The 16,164-nt window shown below is 38.0% G+C and overlaps 2 protein-coding genes across 2 annotated transcripts; one reads left to right on the top strand and one right to left on the bottom strand.

The window, feature by feature from the left end:
- The first annotated feature begins 1,716 nt into the window (after positions 1-1,716).
- Positions 1,717-12,453, top strand: LOC120012843 (LMBR1 domain-containing protein 2 homolog A-like). Its single transcript, XM_038864379.1, has 15 exons — positions 1,717-1,863; positions 3,621-3,863; positions 4,423-4,499; positions 6,406-6,564; positions 6,926-7,139; positions 7,442-7,528; positions 7,619-7,758; positions 8,291-8,371; positions 8,469-8,533; positions 9,268-9,443; positions 9,576-9,706; positions 9,795-9,888; positions 10,790-11,003; positions 11,184-11,284; positions 11,441-12,453. The coding sequence occupies exons 2-15, from the start codon at positions 3,696-3,698 to the stop codon at positions 11,945-11,947; spliced, it is 2,214 nt and encodes a 737-aa protein (XP_038720307.1). The 5' UTR covers positions 1,717-1,863; positions 3,621-3,695; the 3' UTR covers positions 11,948-12,453.
- A 580-nt stretch (positions 12,454-13,033) lies between these two features.
- Positions 13,034-13,626, bottom strand: LOC120012581. The gene is made up of 2 exons (XM_038864024.1): positions 13,242-13,626; positions 13,034-13,074 (listed from the first exon to the last, which is right to left on the bottom strand). The coding sequence occupies exons 1-2, from the start codon at positions 13,624-13,626 to the stop codon at positions 13,034-13,036; spliced, it is 426 nt and encodes a 141-aa protein (XP_038719952.1).
- Between the last annotated feature and the right edge of the window lie 2,538 nt (positions 13,627-16,164).

Genomic DNA, 16,164 nt, shown 5'->3' on the forward strand with positions numbered 1-16,164 from the left:
AAAATGAGATAAAGTGAAAAAAAAAAAAAACAAGAAGAAGAAAGAATAAAAGGACCAAAGCAATGTCCACCAAAGTGTGCAAAGCTTTGTTGCTTAGTATTTATGCAAAGAATGTTCTGCGAGAATCTTCTAAAGCAAAAAAAAAAACCCATTTGAAGTTCAAAAGACACAGGAGAGGAAATGCATCATCAAAAGACTGAAGAAAATATGGAAAAGTGTACATCACCAGGGCTATTAGCTCATGATGAAAGTAAAGGATTAAGTGAATGAATTGAAATCTTTTTGTGCAAGATGTGGTCTTGGAAGTTTCTTTTGTGGCCTAATCTTTGCTTCATTCGTGTGTGTGCGTGTGTATATATATATATATATATATATGAATTATCCTAAGTGAACTAAAAGTGTGAATTAATTTTGTGAACTTTAAATCCAATGGTTGTAATAAAATAAAACAAAAGTGGGGACAATCAATTTTCTGTGGGACCCATCACATTTGTGATTGAAAAGTAGGTTCACAAAGTTGGTGCACATTTTTTGTTCACATAAGATAATTATTCTATATATATATATATTGCCAAAGAACCTATCCAAGAGTCGCTCATCCTTGTAACTTTGAAAACAATGGTATATTTTAATACATGTTCCGGATTAATCGTGAATGTAATCATGAGTACGGAATCGAACCTGGGTATATGTATCTTGCCCACACATACCAAGATTCGCCGTGCCACTCAGGCCACTAGACTACTCCACAGGGACATATAGGACCCTGAGTCACTGACATAGAATTTGGTTTTGTTGGGTTTTAAGGGCTGAACTGTCATAATGTGGAACAAAGTCCCACTTTCCATCGTCCATATCGCTACCATAAGAGGTGGTAGTAGTGATCGAGAATGTTTGGCATGACTTTCAAATATGTCTGCTGCTTTGACTATATATCCTGTATCTTTGGGTGATGGATTGGTCTTTAGTATGCGGTGTTTAGTCGGCGGTTGCCCAGGTGGTGGGTCTGTTGGGTTTTCTAGGAGGCCGGGGGCGATCTCGAGACTGATTTTGGCCCATATAAAAGGTTGTTTTTAGGGTCTTTCTTTGGCATGGCAAAATGGGTTTCGAAAAGTTTTTCTTGAGACAGATTCGCTTGTTGTGACCTCCTGGCTATAGGATGGTTGTGTTCCAAATATTCCTATTTCTAATTTGATTTACAAATGTTGTGATCTTTTGAAGAAAGATTGGGAGGTCAATATTTGTCATGTGCTTCGGGAGGGAAACATATATGCAGATCTGTTAGCAAATTTGGCTCTTAAGCATGATCGTGGAGTTTTACTCCTTCATCAACCTCCTGTGGATATTATAGAGATGTTAAGAGAAGATGTTATTGGAGTATCTTGGCCTAGAGGTGTAGTCAGGAATGCTGAATAGTTAGTTTGTTTGTTCTTGTGGGTATCCCTCTTGGTATCAAAAAAAAAAAAAAAAGTTTTTTTTTTTTTTTTTCCTATTATCAGATTTTGAAGTTTGACAGTATGTGTGCTGTTGAGTGATGTGTTCTTACCAATTTTCATATATGGTGCTATCTTTGGACCACTAAGTCGTACCACGGAGCCCAGTTTCTTGGGCCTGAGAGAGAGATGGGCCGGAACTGGATTAGCCCAATAAAGTTTCAGTTCATTTGCGCCTTTAACATATAACGGAAATAGCTAATTAAGGCCTTATTTGGCAATTGATTTCAGAAACATTTTTCAAAACAGTGACGGATGCATTCACTACGAAAATGGCCCCTTGGCTTCTACGCAATGCGCGAAATATAGATGGTCAAGGTAGAAACGGAAGAAGAAGCGCACGTTAGCTGAAAGAAAAAGTTTCACAGCGACCGGATGTTACAAACCTTATGACATTGTATTTACTTGGGCCTGGTCTTGGGAGATGGGCTGGTTGTTTGGGCCATGCCTTATTAGGCCCATGAAGAGAAGTACTAAAGTAGTGTAGAAACTACACCACCGGGGATCGAAATAGAATTGTTCAGACTGTGTTGTTTGTTGCAGCTTGGAGACCGCCGATCTCGAATCCGGCAAGGTGGTGTTTGGTCGACTTACACTTGGTTGCGTAACAATTGGTATCAGAGGATTACGATTCTCATGGGGAAAACGAGAGTCATGGCAGACAACGATTCACAATCCCCACTCCTGGATGCTATCGCTGCTTTCACTGCCCGTGTCGAGGCTGCGTTTCAATCCATGAACGATCGTCTTGATTGTCTTGAACAGAATCGAGCTCTACCTCCAGCTCCTCTGAAGGTGATCCAGGCTCTTGAGGTTAGTAGTCAATATTCGCAAGAACTCATGGTTAGTATCCACTGTCCAGTAGGTGTTCGACAAAATGTGCATGAAGATTGCAAGAATGGGGGTAAGAGTTTTACTGGATATACTCCACTTGAAAAGAAAAGTCTAGGTCGCAAATGTGTTTTGCTGCAAGAAATTGATGGAAATTTAGGGAAATTTCAAGAACACAATGCAGTAAAAGAGGATGTAGGAAAGAGTGCAATTAGTGAGCATGGGAAGCCACAAATTCAATATCTGATCTCTACAATTGGTCCCTTAAAGAAGGTGTTATTCGGTCATACACAAGTGCTATTATATGAAGACCAAGTAAGCTATGTTTTTGTGGAGTTGAATGGGGGAATTTGTTTAGGATTGCTTTATCCATCAACTGCACAGATGTTAGGCTTGGCAAAATTGCAAGGAAGTGATCTTCATTTTGAGTTCTCCAACTATGAAATGCTGGGATGGGTAGCGAATATGGAGTGGTTAGTTGCATGGTTGGAGGCTGGAAATCAAAGTGGTGGAGGAATGGCTGCTCTGTTAAAGGGTGTTTGCCACTTGAATAAACACCTACGTTGGAGTTGCGTAGTCAAAGCCTTGATAGTCTTATTTCTTGACATGAAAGATGGTTGGCAGAACAAGTTTTTCCAACTTCTACATCTGCAAAAGACCACCCACAAACTCAAGGAATTAAATGAGCTTGGCATGACAACCTATGTTTGTATTTACAAGAATATATTGGCAAATGACCTAGAAGTTGCGCTCAAGGTGATTAAAGACGTGGATGATAAATGTTGGATGTCCCACAACTGCATGTTGAAAATATTTATACTTTATAATGGTGTAACTATAGTACAAGAGGAGAAAGATTATGTGGGAAGTGTTGACAGTTTGAAAGAAGATACTGAATTGGAGGCTGAAGGAGAGTGTTCAGGCATTTTGCAAACACTAGGAGTTGCACTAGTGTCTATTGCTATTGATGCCAATGATTTTCTATTTGATCCTGGCGGCTCCAACAGTCTCACTTTGTGGGATTCCACACCTTACGGACAAGGTGTTTTTGAGGGGGAGGCATTGTTACAAACCTTATGACATTGTATTTACTTGGGCCTGGTCTTGGGAGATGGGCTGGTTGTTTGGGCCATGCCTTATTAGGCCCATGAAGAGAAGTACTAAAGTAGTGTAGAAACTACACCACCGGGGATCGAAATAGAATTGTTCAGACTGTGTTGTTTGTTGCAGCTTGGAGACCGCCGATCTCGAATCCGGCAAGGTGGTGTTTGGTCGACTTACACTTGGTTGCGTAACACCGGACTGGCCGTGGATCGGTCCCTGTCTATTTACAGAGGAAGAACCGAAATTCGCAGATAATTCTAGACAAAGATGTGGGTGTTCTATCTGATCTCGTTGCCTCTAACCCTAGGCATGGTGTTATGGACTTTGAGGTACTTCGCTGGACGGGAAGTGCCTCGCTATGTTCTATTCACCGTGGGATACACCTGGTTTTGTTCTCTCTCCATCATTATCCTTGTACCTGCCGATATCTGGACGGTACTTCCCTTAATTTTGCTGTTGATCGATTGTTGCTTTTTTGCTTGACCTCACAAGTGTTTTTGGGCTCCAATTAGTTTTAGAGCTTTTGATTAAATGTAATGCAGCTGGTGCCATGTTTGGGATTTGATTTATCTGTCATTTGATTGGTTTTGTTGTGTTCTGCCTATAGATTCATGGGTTTCATAGTTTATTGGGGTTACATTTTGAAATCAAGAATCAAATCAGATTCTCAGAGTTGAAATCGTGAAAATTGCACTTGTTTTCAGTTATACAGTATAAAGGTTTTTGGTTCAGAAGGTTACGGGTTCCATTTAAATGGTAAATACAAAGATATTTAAGATATTTTATCAACGTTACCTTCAGGTTCATTTTAGTTTAAATAAACAAAGTGATTTCCTTTTTTGCTTGATTTATATCCAACACTATCATGCTTGCAAAACCATCTTCTCTGCTTGGATATTTTTATGGATTGGTTGAATGTGATTGATAGAAGCACTTCTCTGGCATCATGATTTGGTCTGTCTTAATCCAACTGCTTCTTCTGTTACATGTACAGACAAAATTTCAACTTCCAAATGCAGGAATATCTTTCTTTTGGAGCTGGTCATATTGGAGTACATTTCTACTTACTTGGTATGTCTGCTACGAACTTATTAATTTTCTTTTTGACACCTTTTTCTTCTCTCAGTTTGTATCTCACCATGCCATCGTGGATGGGTGGCATTGGTGTCACTCTGTTGCACTGTGTGTTACCGTTTGAATTTTTGTAGGGTATAGCATAAAAATCATTGACACATGATCATTTTTTAGTGGACCTCTGGTTATTCTAGCAATCAACTCGAGTCGCCCCATTCCCTCTCATACATACTCTATGGATTACTTACTAAGTCACTCACTATTCCTCCAGCTTCAAGATGAAAAAGTCTTCCCACATGTGTAGGCATTCATATACTCGACAGGATTTAGATGAATAGAATTCGGCAATTCGCCAATTCCATTAGTTTATGTAAGCTCTCGGCTCTTCAAGACTTTGTGCTTCGCAAATGCTTGCGATGGAACAAGTTCGTGTCTTCCCTTGGATGCAATTTTGAGCTCTTTAGTCTCATATTTTGGAGTTATAGGGGAATATTATATTATTAAGTGTAACAAAATCTATTTCAATCATCTTGTAAATTATATCTACTTGTACTTTTGAAATTTTTTTTTTGATGTATGAAAACTCTTAGCTAGAGATTAGAGTTGCTCAACAACTCCCACCACTAGAGAGGAGTTTCGAAGCTAATAAACTAGTTATTTTTCATAGAAAGGTAGAAAAGGGTTTGGTTCGTGTAAGAATTAGACAAAAGTTAGAGAAATATACCTCAAGTCGGGTTTAAAATATGCCCATTATGTGTCTACCAACAGAGTATGCAAGCAGTAACAGCTAGATTTCTAGGGTGTTTTGTTGAAGCGCTCAGGGTTTGATGAAAGGGTTAGCTACGGTTTGAAGTGAGAGAACTGTGGGACATGGACACAGAAATTTGAGCACTCTTATCCAAAAAAGAAGTTCATTTGAACACTTATTGTCAGTGTGTTGTTTATGTAAGGAAAAAAAAATTCATTGGAGTTATTTCACAAAGACTTGACATGGTAAGGAAGAAGGGGGGGAACAAACACACTTGGAGAGCGCAGTACAACGGAGAGTTGTATGCTGCGTTCGGGAAGGATGAATCGCTCCCGAAAAGGAATCTATTGATTCTCTCAATGGATTAGTTCGATCTAAAACTTGAGATAATGGGTGTAACCCAAAAAAAGATTCATAAGTAGTTGTTAATGGAGTTGAAGGTACCAAAATACTGAGTTGGTATCACTTTGAGTCATTCTTTAATGAGTTTTCTCCTGTGAACACTCCAAAGTTTTGAGAACCCCCAAATTGTCCTAATGGCTTATAAAGACTTATCTCTTTGAGATTCTTATTCTCTTTGTCGGGTTGAAGGAAAAAAAAACTGCTGATTCTAATTGGAAAAGAAAAAGACACTACTAATATTGAGAAGAAAAAGATTTTCTAGTAGCAAAATACTTTCTAAGAAATAAAGGAAAACGTCGACTAGAGCAGCAATTAAACTCTCGATTATTAAAGGACTCTTAAACTGGAAATTACAGAGATACTCATTGCCGTAATAAAGTGCAAAGATGGGTTAGCTAAAGATAATAGCATTTTATAACACCGTCCAACGGAATCCAAATTAATTTTTTGCAATGTTTTCAAGTTCTTCCTGTATCTGATTTTATTCTTGTATTTGATTTTATTCTTGTATTTTGTTGTCATGTTTTTTTTTTGTCAACTTGGAACCTTCTAATCTTTGCTGCGTGATGCAATAATATCACTATGATTCTTTTTTACTTTTTCCTTATAAACAAATCTTCTAAAAAGTTCGTTATGATTTCTTTTTAATCAGTAATCATATCATTATACTTAAAGGTAGTTCTCACGGATTTTACAATTACGGATCATGGATGAATGTATCCTCATTTTTTCAATTATGTTGTCTCTAAGCAGGGCTGTGGTGCCCCTTATTCAGGGTTTTGAAGATGCTGGCGACTTCACTGTGAAAGAAAGATTGAAGACTAGTGTACATGTGAACTTAGTCTTTTATTTAATTGTTGGATCAATTGGCCTTTTTGGACTTGTTCTCCTTATCATGATGAGCAAAAATTGGTTTGTTTCCTGGCCGCCTTTACTTTTTATTCATTTTTTGTGCATCGTTAATTATTCTGCTTTTATTTAGATTTTCCATTTGATCTCAGAGGTTAGTCATTGTCAAATCTTTTCTGATTTACTATAAACGAATTACAAGTAATATACTGTGCTATTTTATATATATATTTTTTGAATGCGGAGGTAATTTACCTTTCGTTTTTCTCTCACTAATTATGTTTGCATAATAGAAATGAGTGGACTGTATGGGGTATTAATAAGTGGATTTCTCATTGCTTGAGTACATTGTAATTTGCAGAACTTCTCATATTTTGTTGCTTGCTAAGTGGTATATCTGTTTTTTTTCTTCCCTTTTTGCCAGGGGTGAAAATATTCTAGGCTTTGCCATGGGTTGCTCGAATACCTTTGGACTGGTGACTGGTGCATTTCTTCTTGGTTTTGGTTTGAGTGAAATTCCCAAGAGCATGTGGAGAAATTCACATTGGACTATCCGCCAGAAGGTTCTTTCTCACAAGATTGCTAAAATGGCTCTGAAACTTGACGAGGCTCATCAAGAGCTATCAAATACTATTGTTGTAAGCTTTTTCTCAATGGAAGCTTAGAAGTTCATATTCTTTTCCTTCTTTTACAAATTTGCATGCAAAATTATGTTAAATTTACAGGTATTAGTGTTTTTTATTGGTATTCTTTCTGTAAGTTAAATATTTACTGGCATGGTTAAAATGAAACGTTGTTCTTGTTTAGCCTGACATGTTTTTGCTATCATCATTTCATATCGTTTTTAGTTGATATCTGTAGGCATGATTACTTGCATATATCCCCATCCTTGGTGTAACTCTTCCTCATTTTGGCAAATTTCATTGATGTTTTGTTTTAGGTTGCTCAAGCAACATCCAATCAAATGTCCAAGCGTGATCCTTTGAGATCGTACATGAATGTTATTGATAATATGTTAACTCAAATGGTACTTTTTCTCTTCTTTTTTTTTTAATTCTTGTTTTGTTTAATTTCTTTTATCATTTAAATATTTTGAATAAAATGTTTTATTTCCCAGTTTAAGGAAGATCCATCCTTCAAACCGCAAGGCGGTCGGTTGGGTGAGAATGATATGGACTACGATACAGATGAGAAATCAATGGCAACTCTCAGGCGTCTTCTTCGGGGAGCTAGAGAGGAGTATTATCGATACAAAAGGTATTCTTATTGCTAGAAATTTGACGTTTGAAAGGTGCCTTTAGTTTATGGTGAAGTCCTATATGCGTTTTTCTCATATATATATATTTGATGGTGAAGTATTAATTTTATTTACAGAAAGGTGAGACTTGAACCCTGCAAATTCTGTAGTTATAGACATCCCTGTCTTTGCCAATTGCCATTGAGCCAGGGGCTCACTCTTCACATAGATGTTTCTACGTTCTCTAATTACTTATATTCTTATATTTGAAAGCCATCAAATACTCTTTTTAATGTTTGTTACTTCATATTCTCTCGATTGTTTCCATTGGGTTGGAAAATTCATGTCTCTGTTCTCAATTGACGAAATTTCTGATCGTATGATTACCTTGGTTGACGTAGGGAGCTTATTCTTTAATCTTCTCCTGCATTATGAATCACCATTTTATGCTTTTCCACGTTCTTTTATTCTGTAAGAATGCATAAGAATCCTCAGTTTGATCAACTGTGGACTTTTAGTATTTTCTTCCGTTGCATCTTTTTATTTTTGCAGTGAGTACATGACTTATGTCATTGCGGCTCTTGAACTGGAAGATACAATAAAAAATTATGAACGCCGCAGCTCAACTGGATGGTTTGCTTCTATTTATGCTCACCTCTTTCTTATGGTCTTGTTTGGTTTATGTTACCAAACACATTTTTTGTCTCTCAATTTTCGTATATTGTATCAGGAAGTACATTTCAAGCTTCAGACCAGGCCGAAAAGGGAAATTGGGGGCCCTCTTAGATACAATTGGTAATAATCAGATCGTAACTCCCTCTGAATGAAATCTTTATTTTCTATGGCTCAGGAAGTGCTGGGATTTCGTTTGGTTTGAATGACTACCATTTATGGGTTTAGTTTTGTGGAGGATAGCTATTTGCACTTCCTTTTTTCTTTCCTATACCAAAATTATATATGTCGCAAATGCATGCTCACCTTTTTTTATATTGTATTTAGGTAGAGATGCATAATTTACTCTTGGATATCGATATATCATACATTTAGTGGCTTCTTGCAAAGAAGGTTTTGTGATATTGGTTTGGTTCTTTTAAATTGAATCATGGATTTATACGGCAGTATGGATGGTTTCATATGATGCTGTTGTTTAGAAAAGCAGAACAGGCTATTATCTGTAGAGACTTAGAGAATAATGTAAGGGAGATGGGAGAGACTGGGCAACTATTTCTTTAAAATGAACCTCTTCAATTTAACATTTTGTTCCAACTTTGACAGGATTTTATACTGTATAATATTCCGGGATTGAGAGAAGTAGGAAATAAATGCTAAGTCATTTCTCCTTGTATGTATTGACGCTATAAGAATCACTAGCATACTTCTTTTTGAACTTGTAAACCTGCTCATCTCTTTCAGCTGTGCTCTCATTGGATCTTTCTGACTGCCTGATTCGTCCAGTTCTGTAAATAAATAATTTGCATATGGCTTTGAATTATTCTACTTAATATATTAAAAATGGTGGTTCTTTACAGAATTCATTGGGCGATGCATCCTAAGAAAGCAGCTTGAGAAGTTATTGGCTATCATCCTAGGTATTATGTCAGCCGCAATTCTTTTAGCTGAGGCAACTTTACTTTTCACTGGAGTTGACTTGTCTCTCTTCTCAATCCTCATAAGTGCGGTAGGAAAGCAAGAGGTGCTTGTGCAGGTAGATATTTATTTTCTGTGCTAAGATTTAGTATTTTTATTTTATTTATTGCATCGTGCTAATAGTTATGTTGTTGAAAGCTCCTCGTTACTTTCTCTTACTACAGTTCCGTGTTGATTCTTTGCTGTCCAGGTCTCTGCTTTTGTACCTCTGATGTATATGTGTGTCTGCACATACTATTCCTTGTTCAAAGTTGGAATGTTGATGTTTTACTCATTCACGCCTAGACAAACGAACTCTGTCAGCTTGCTTATGATATGCTCGTAAGTCTTTCATCATCAAAGTCTTCATTCTTATCAATATTATCTACTGTGTATCGATCTATGTATCCAACTGCAATCTCTCTCCTAGGATGGTTGCACGATATGCTCCGCCGATTTCATACAATTTTCTCAATCTTATTAGTCTCAGTGCCGATGATAAGAAGCAGACTATATTTGAAAAGGTACTCCTTCCATTCATCTTATGAATGGGCTCTCTGTTCTTTTAGACTTTTTTTTGAATGGTAAAATTGCAATTGAAGAACCAAGAAGGTCAAGCAAGGAACACGACTAGGCTAAACTGGGACCCTCAAAGAAAAGTTGTCACAGGAGACGGAAAGCCATAACTATAACCAACTAAAACACCTATCAACAATAGATCCGAGAGAAATTTGCTGCTGTTAAAGGTGTAAAGTCAACACCAACAGAAACTAGAATGCAGTACAGTAAAAAATTGATGGCTCATCCTAGCTGATCTTAAACTTTCCATTTATTCAGTGTATATTCTCTTTGATACTTTAAATTGCTTTTAATTGTGCAGAAACATGACTTGCTTATTGAGATTTGGCTTTCTAACTTAAATTGTTTTTGCTTTGGTAATGATTTACTTTTTACATGATCCTCCCTCTTATGATATTTATGCTCCATGAAAGCTGTACTTTCACTGGGAAGTTTTACATTTAAGTGTTTGGCACCTCTTTAAAACAGAAATTTTATTGCTCAGTGACTTGGCGATTTTCGAAAATTGTTTTTGGAGCAGTTTAGGGAATTATTGCTGTGAAACTCATAGACTTATTATCAAAAGATAAGACTGATTTCTCTGCTTTGGCCTCCCATGTATCTAAAGAAGTTTGCATGTTTGGTCTTAACGTATTTCTTGTTGGTGAGAGCCACCATGGTTCTAGTGGTTGGCATCTCATCTTCTTGACCCTAATGTCAAGAGTTCAAGCTCCCCCTCCCCCAAGCTTGCTTGTAAAAAAACATAATTCTGTTCCTAGAGTTGAGATCACCTTTATTCTATGAATGAATTTCTTCCTTCACTCCTAGCATTGAGTTGACCTTTCTGGTATCCAACGTTTATTGCAGCGAATGGGAAACATTGATTCAGTGGTCCCGTTCTTTGGAGCTGGATTTAACCAAATTTATCCACTTATCATGGTTATATACACCTTGTTGGTTGCAAGCAATTTCTTTGACCGCATATTTGGTTTATTTGGGACTTGGAAGAGATTTAGAATCGAAAATGAGGCAGACGACATGGACGGATTCGATCCATCTGGATTAATAATCCTACAAAGAGGTGAGAGTTGGCTTTACTCATTGTATTGCAAAGATAGTGATATCTTTAGTAGGATAAAGATGGTGTTGTTTCTATAATAGGCATGCTCACCCACAAATGTAACAATAGAAATAAGTGGTTGCACCCTTACATCTTTGCATGCATATCTTTGTAATTTATTAACCGTCGTTGTTTTTCCAGAAAGATCTTGGCTTGAACAAGGGCAGAAAGTTGGTGAGCATGTTGTTCCACTGGCAAGAAATTTTAACAACATGGATGTCGAGTCTGGAAGCAGTTTCACAGTACGTAAATCTGATAAAAGTTCTAATTAGATTTTGTCAATGTCTGATTTATTTTTTGCTTCAAACTCTGTATTGCGACCAAACAATGTAGTCTTGACCTAATATTGTATCAGTGCTGTCTTGCATGATTTTATCTGTTCATCTTTAACTTGTCAGGATGGAACTGCTGTAGAGATGAAGAGAGCGACCAGTTCCATCACTAATGGAGGAAGTGGAAGTTCATCAAGACCTGTGAAGGAAGAGGCTCGTAAATATGGTACTAGCAAAGAAGCCGTCAGTAACAAGTATGCTATCTTTAAAGAACAGGGTAAACTAGCGTCTGATGTGAAGGCCCCGGAGAAGAACATTGCAACTGCTGAAGTCTCCTTGCTTGACTTAGGCAACTCAGATAAAACAAGTGGAAGGCCACCTTCTGGTTTGTCCTCAACATGGGAATCAATGAAGAACGGTTTCCAGAATTTCAAAGCAAATGTAGAGGCCAAAAAGTTTCTTCCTTTGCGGAAAGTTCAGGAAAGTCAATTGATCTCTCGTGTTTCGTCATCCGAGTCCCTAGATGAGATATTTCAAAAACTGAAACGGCCATCTGCTGATCAGGGCAGCGATAGTGATGGGGATGAAGACGGGAATACAACACACACTAGGATATCTGGCCCTGCCAGATAATGCTGTTTGGTCAAGGAATTTGCTTAGCTACAGCCGTAGAAACTGGGACCCGAATGTACAGATTTTGGACAAAGATCACACAGGTTATACCAATTTTTTCCTTGCTGTTGGATCGCCAAATGTACCTGAAGATTGCCATACTGAGATTGCTTACATTATCAGAAGTCTCCCTTCAGAAATTGGAAAACAGAGCATCCTGTGAAAGTAATCATGTATAAGGGGATCTGATAATGTCAGTTTTACAATAAAAAATTATACATCAACCATATCGGAGGCTGGATACTGGACATTTGTATTCAAATACTTTTTTTGTTGTAGGAAATGAAAGTCTTGCTGTTCTACCACTTGTTATCATTGGACTTCAATAGGAGAGTATCTCTTGTACTTCAAAACTTAATGGGCCTTTGATGTTTCAGGGCCCCTCATCTGCTCAAGTGTTATTGTTTTGCCATTAGTTGTTGTCTTGTGTTCAGTTTGCAATCATTTAGGATTTGTACTTGTTACTATATAATTCTAAACATTTGTTATTCAATTTCCGTCCCTTGTCAATGTATACATACATGTACATGAGACAATAGTGGAATATATTGATAATAAAACTTGACCAAACAAGAGGGTTTCACATTACATGACAGTGCCCTCAACTAGTTAAGTAGGACTGATTATTCTGGTCTGAACATTTTAATATAGTAGTGTGCATGTGAGGAGTTAAAAACAAAATTTTAGTTGACTAACAAAGAAGGATCATGGAAAATGAATGGAAGGGACCAGAATTTAGAACCACTGGGGATAATCTAGTTATTTGTCTACTCTTAGAACGTAAAGAATCTTGTTCGATTTAAACTGGCGTGGCTATTTTTAAGAGGTTTATGCTGAGCCTTGGACAACTAACCTATCGGAAAAGTTTGTGCACGCCTTGCCCCGACGAGAATTTGAGTTTAACGGACTATCTAAATGTACGTATGCAACGTTGTTGTCGGTTAAAAAAAGACGGAAATTTATGACAAATTAACATGAGATACTAGTAGGTTTTAAAAAAATAAAAGAACAAGAAATTTGTATCTATTTCTTTGGTACAGAAGTAATTTAAGCAGATTTGTCATCACTGATTCGTTCAAACAAGATGGCTGCACAAAGTCAAAACAGATCAATCATTCAATTGTACCCTCATAAACACTGGAATCTCAGCTTTCCAAATTGGATTCTATCAAATTTTCTACAACCACAATGGAATGATGGATCATTGATCTTGTAAGAGATCAGATCATCAATCAATACATCCTTGTTCTTGTACTAGTCCTGGAATGCATGAGAACCTCCTTCTTGTTCCCTTTTGAATGAAGAAGCAATTTTGACCAGAACCCCTTCTTCTTACCCTCACCACCAACTGTGTTTCTCGGCACAAAAGTGATGGATTTGCTCTTCTTCAATCCATTACCAACACTTACAATATAGGGTATTGAACCTATTATATCCGACCCGACCCGCTTGTGATGATGATGATGATGATGATGACGACGACCCGGTGAAGATGGAGAAGGAGATGGTGCCCTGTTGTTGATCTGTGATGGCATATAGAGATCGGTCAGTCTCTCTCTCAGACAAGATGCACATACACCTTGTGATTGATTGAGATCTGGGTGGTTCTTGCATGTCACCTCTGGTTCGGACCAACCCATTTTTGGTTTTTCCTTCTGTTATCTTGTGGAACTCTTGAGCTTCCCCTGTTGTTTTTCACTTTTACGTTCTCTGGTCGTGTTCATATATATAGACAGGACTACAGGAGACCTTGAAGCAGTTTTAAATAGACAGCCTGGTTGGGGACTTATATCACAGCCAGGTACACGTGGGAATCATGGCAATTCATGTCGAATTCTCCAAGTCAGTCAACTATATCACACGGTGGTGGTGAAAGCATGGGACCCATCTTCTTGTTTCTGCGAATGTGCCTTCCCTTAGAAATCCAAATTTAAACACATCAATCACATTGTCCGTTCTAAATTACATATTTGCACGGATTTATTCTTTTTGAATCGTCGTCAAAGTGAACATCTGACTTGTGGGCTCGTTATGTCAGGCCAATAAATGGATAGGTCGAGAACACGTTCAAATGGATCGAATTTTTACTATGATATCATGTTAGAAATCCAAACCTAAACATATCAAAGATATTGTCTCTCTGAGCTACGGATTTGCAAAAATTTATTCATCTTGAATCATCATCTATGATTATTAAACCCATAAAACGCATGCTAATGTGAGAAAATACAAGAAATTCATTTATATACCATTTAATTAGATTATATCAATCCGACATGTGAGAGGATATGAGTGTTGAAGACGTACCGTGTCTAAAACAAGAAGCACAGCCGTGGAGTAAGTAACAACCATCAAGGTCAAATTCATGAAATTTATGAGGGATTAGTCATGCAAACAGCCAACTGAATCGGACGGTGGTGATTAAAATCATGGGCCCCCCACCCCATGTCGGGATTTAAAAAATTAGGTGGAGGACGTGGCCGTGTGTAGGGAGTAATAGCGACATTTAGGCATTTAGGGCGGCAACGCACGTGGGGAAGGAAAATTGATAAAAATAAGGACAAGTAGGCGCACGAGGGTTTTTGGGTCTTGCTAATTTTTTCTTTACGTTGAACGTGGCGCACGTGTGCACGGAAGGAAACGTTGTCGTACTATAAACAAACAGAACGTATTCTAAATAAACAGTTTGTATCGGGGTAATGAAATTAATAGAATAATAAAGTAGGCAAGTGGGAATGTCGCCATAATGGACGACCAGGATGAGTCTGATGAGCGAAGACATGGACTTTGGAGGATGAACCTTGGTTTTTCTTCCTCGCCATGGGAGATGTATCTCAACAAACCAATCCTTTTTTCTTTTTTTTATAATTATTTTAAATATACACAATCAAGGTTCAGTTTATGTAACCAGAAATTTGTTTTTATTAACCTAATAAACTTCCTTGATCATGCCTACTTATTAATTGATTTTTTTATTTATTTCATTACTCTTTTTTTTACCGATAATCATACTATACAAACTTACGATTTGTGACTCCTAGGCCAGAATGGCCACCCTATGGGCACAGTTGGCCACCAATTTAGTCTTAAGTCGAATCCCAATGCGCAAGTAAGACTGGACTGGAGCCGTTAGACCTAGTTTATAGAAGTTCCCCCTCCAAGAAAGTAGGCCAGTGCCATCGGCCTCGGCTCATGGACCCCAGGAAACCCCTTCGATTTGGCCGTTAGACCTAGTTTATAGAAGTTCCCCCTCCAAGGAAGTAGGCCCGTGCCATCGGCCTCGGCTCATGGACCCCAGGAAACCCCTTCGATTTGGATATCTGATAAGTGCCTAAACTGGAGCCGTTAGATCTAGTTTATAGGAGTCACAAATCGTAAGCTTGAATAGTATGGTTATGTAAGTTATCACCATTCACCCAAATGGTTTATTGCTCGTGCCATCGGCCTCGGCTCATGGACCCCAGGAAACCCCTTCGATTTGGTCGTTAGACCTAGTTTATAGAAGTTCCCCCTCCAAGGAAGTGGGCCCGTGCCATCGGCCTCGGCTCATGGACCCCAGGAAACCCCTTCGATTTGGATATCTGATATGTGCCTAAACTGGAGCCGTTAGATCTAGTTTATAGGAGTCACAAATCGTAAGCTTGTATAGTATGGTTATGTAAGTTATCACCATTCACCCAAATGGTTTATTTCATTACAGACATTTGGTATAAGAAAGACTGTCCTCCTTCACTAACAACAATTTTTCCGCCTAGGGCCCAAGGCCCGCATGGATTTTCCCTGAAGTCTAGCCCATCTGAGCCTAAGAGGCTTGGTCCAACAACCGATTCCCTTGAGGCCCAAACCTTAAGAAAGTTGGTGTTGTTAGTTAGAGAGTTCAACCTCCCTTATATCTAACACTTCACTCCCACATCTGAGCAGTGAGGGAATGTACCAACATTCCACGGTAAATTGGATCCAATTGCTTATTTGGGCCTTGTATTCTTATGGCCTACTAAAGAACAAATTTGTAATTTGATTTGACGATATCGCGATAATGACTTACTAATTGGGCTTATTTTTGAAGAAAATCATGCTTGTTGGGCTTCGTAAGTTTATATTTAACAGGTATACAACCTTTTCTTTTGGGCCAGCCCACGCTATCTCATTTCTTTGTTGGAAAACTTTAGTCACACCCC

This window comes from Tripterygium wilfordii, chromosome 13 (assembly GCF_013401445.1).
Source record: "Tripterygium wilfordii isolate XIE 37 chromosome 13, ASM1340144v1, whole genome shotgun sequence".
Classification (NCBI taxonomy): Eukaryota; Viridiplantae; Streptophyta; class Magnoliopsida; order Celastrales; family Celastraceae; genus Tripterygium; species Tripterygium wilfordii.

Excerpts from the sequence above, each read along its gene's own strand:
- LOC120012843 (XM_038864379.1), top strand. The coding sequence starts at position 3,696 with ATGTGGGTGTTCTATCTGATCTCGTTGCCTCTAACCCTAGGCATGGTG. Across the intron at positions 7,529-7,618 it reads ATAATATGTTAACTCAAATG|TTTAAGGAAGATCCATCCTT; the intron begins GTACTTTTTCTC and ends TTTATTTCCCAG. Across the intron at positions 11,004-11,183 it reads ATTAATAATCCTACAAAGAG|AAAGATCTTGGCTTGAACAA; the intron begins GTGAGAGTTGGC and ends TTGTTTTTCCAG.
- LOC120012581 (XM_038864024.1), bottom strand. The coding sequence starts at position 13,626 with ATGGGTTGGTCCGAACCAGAGGTGACATGCAAGAACCACCCAGATCTC. Across the intron at positions 13,075-13,241 it reads TCTCATGCATTCCAGGACTA|CCATCTTGTTTGAACGAATC; the intron begins GTACAAGAACAA and ends GACTTTGTGCAG.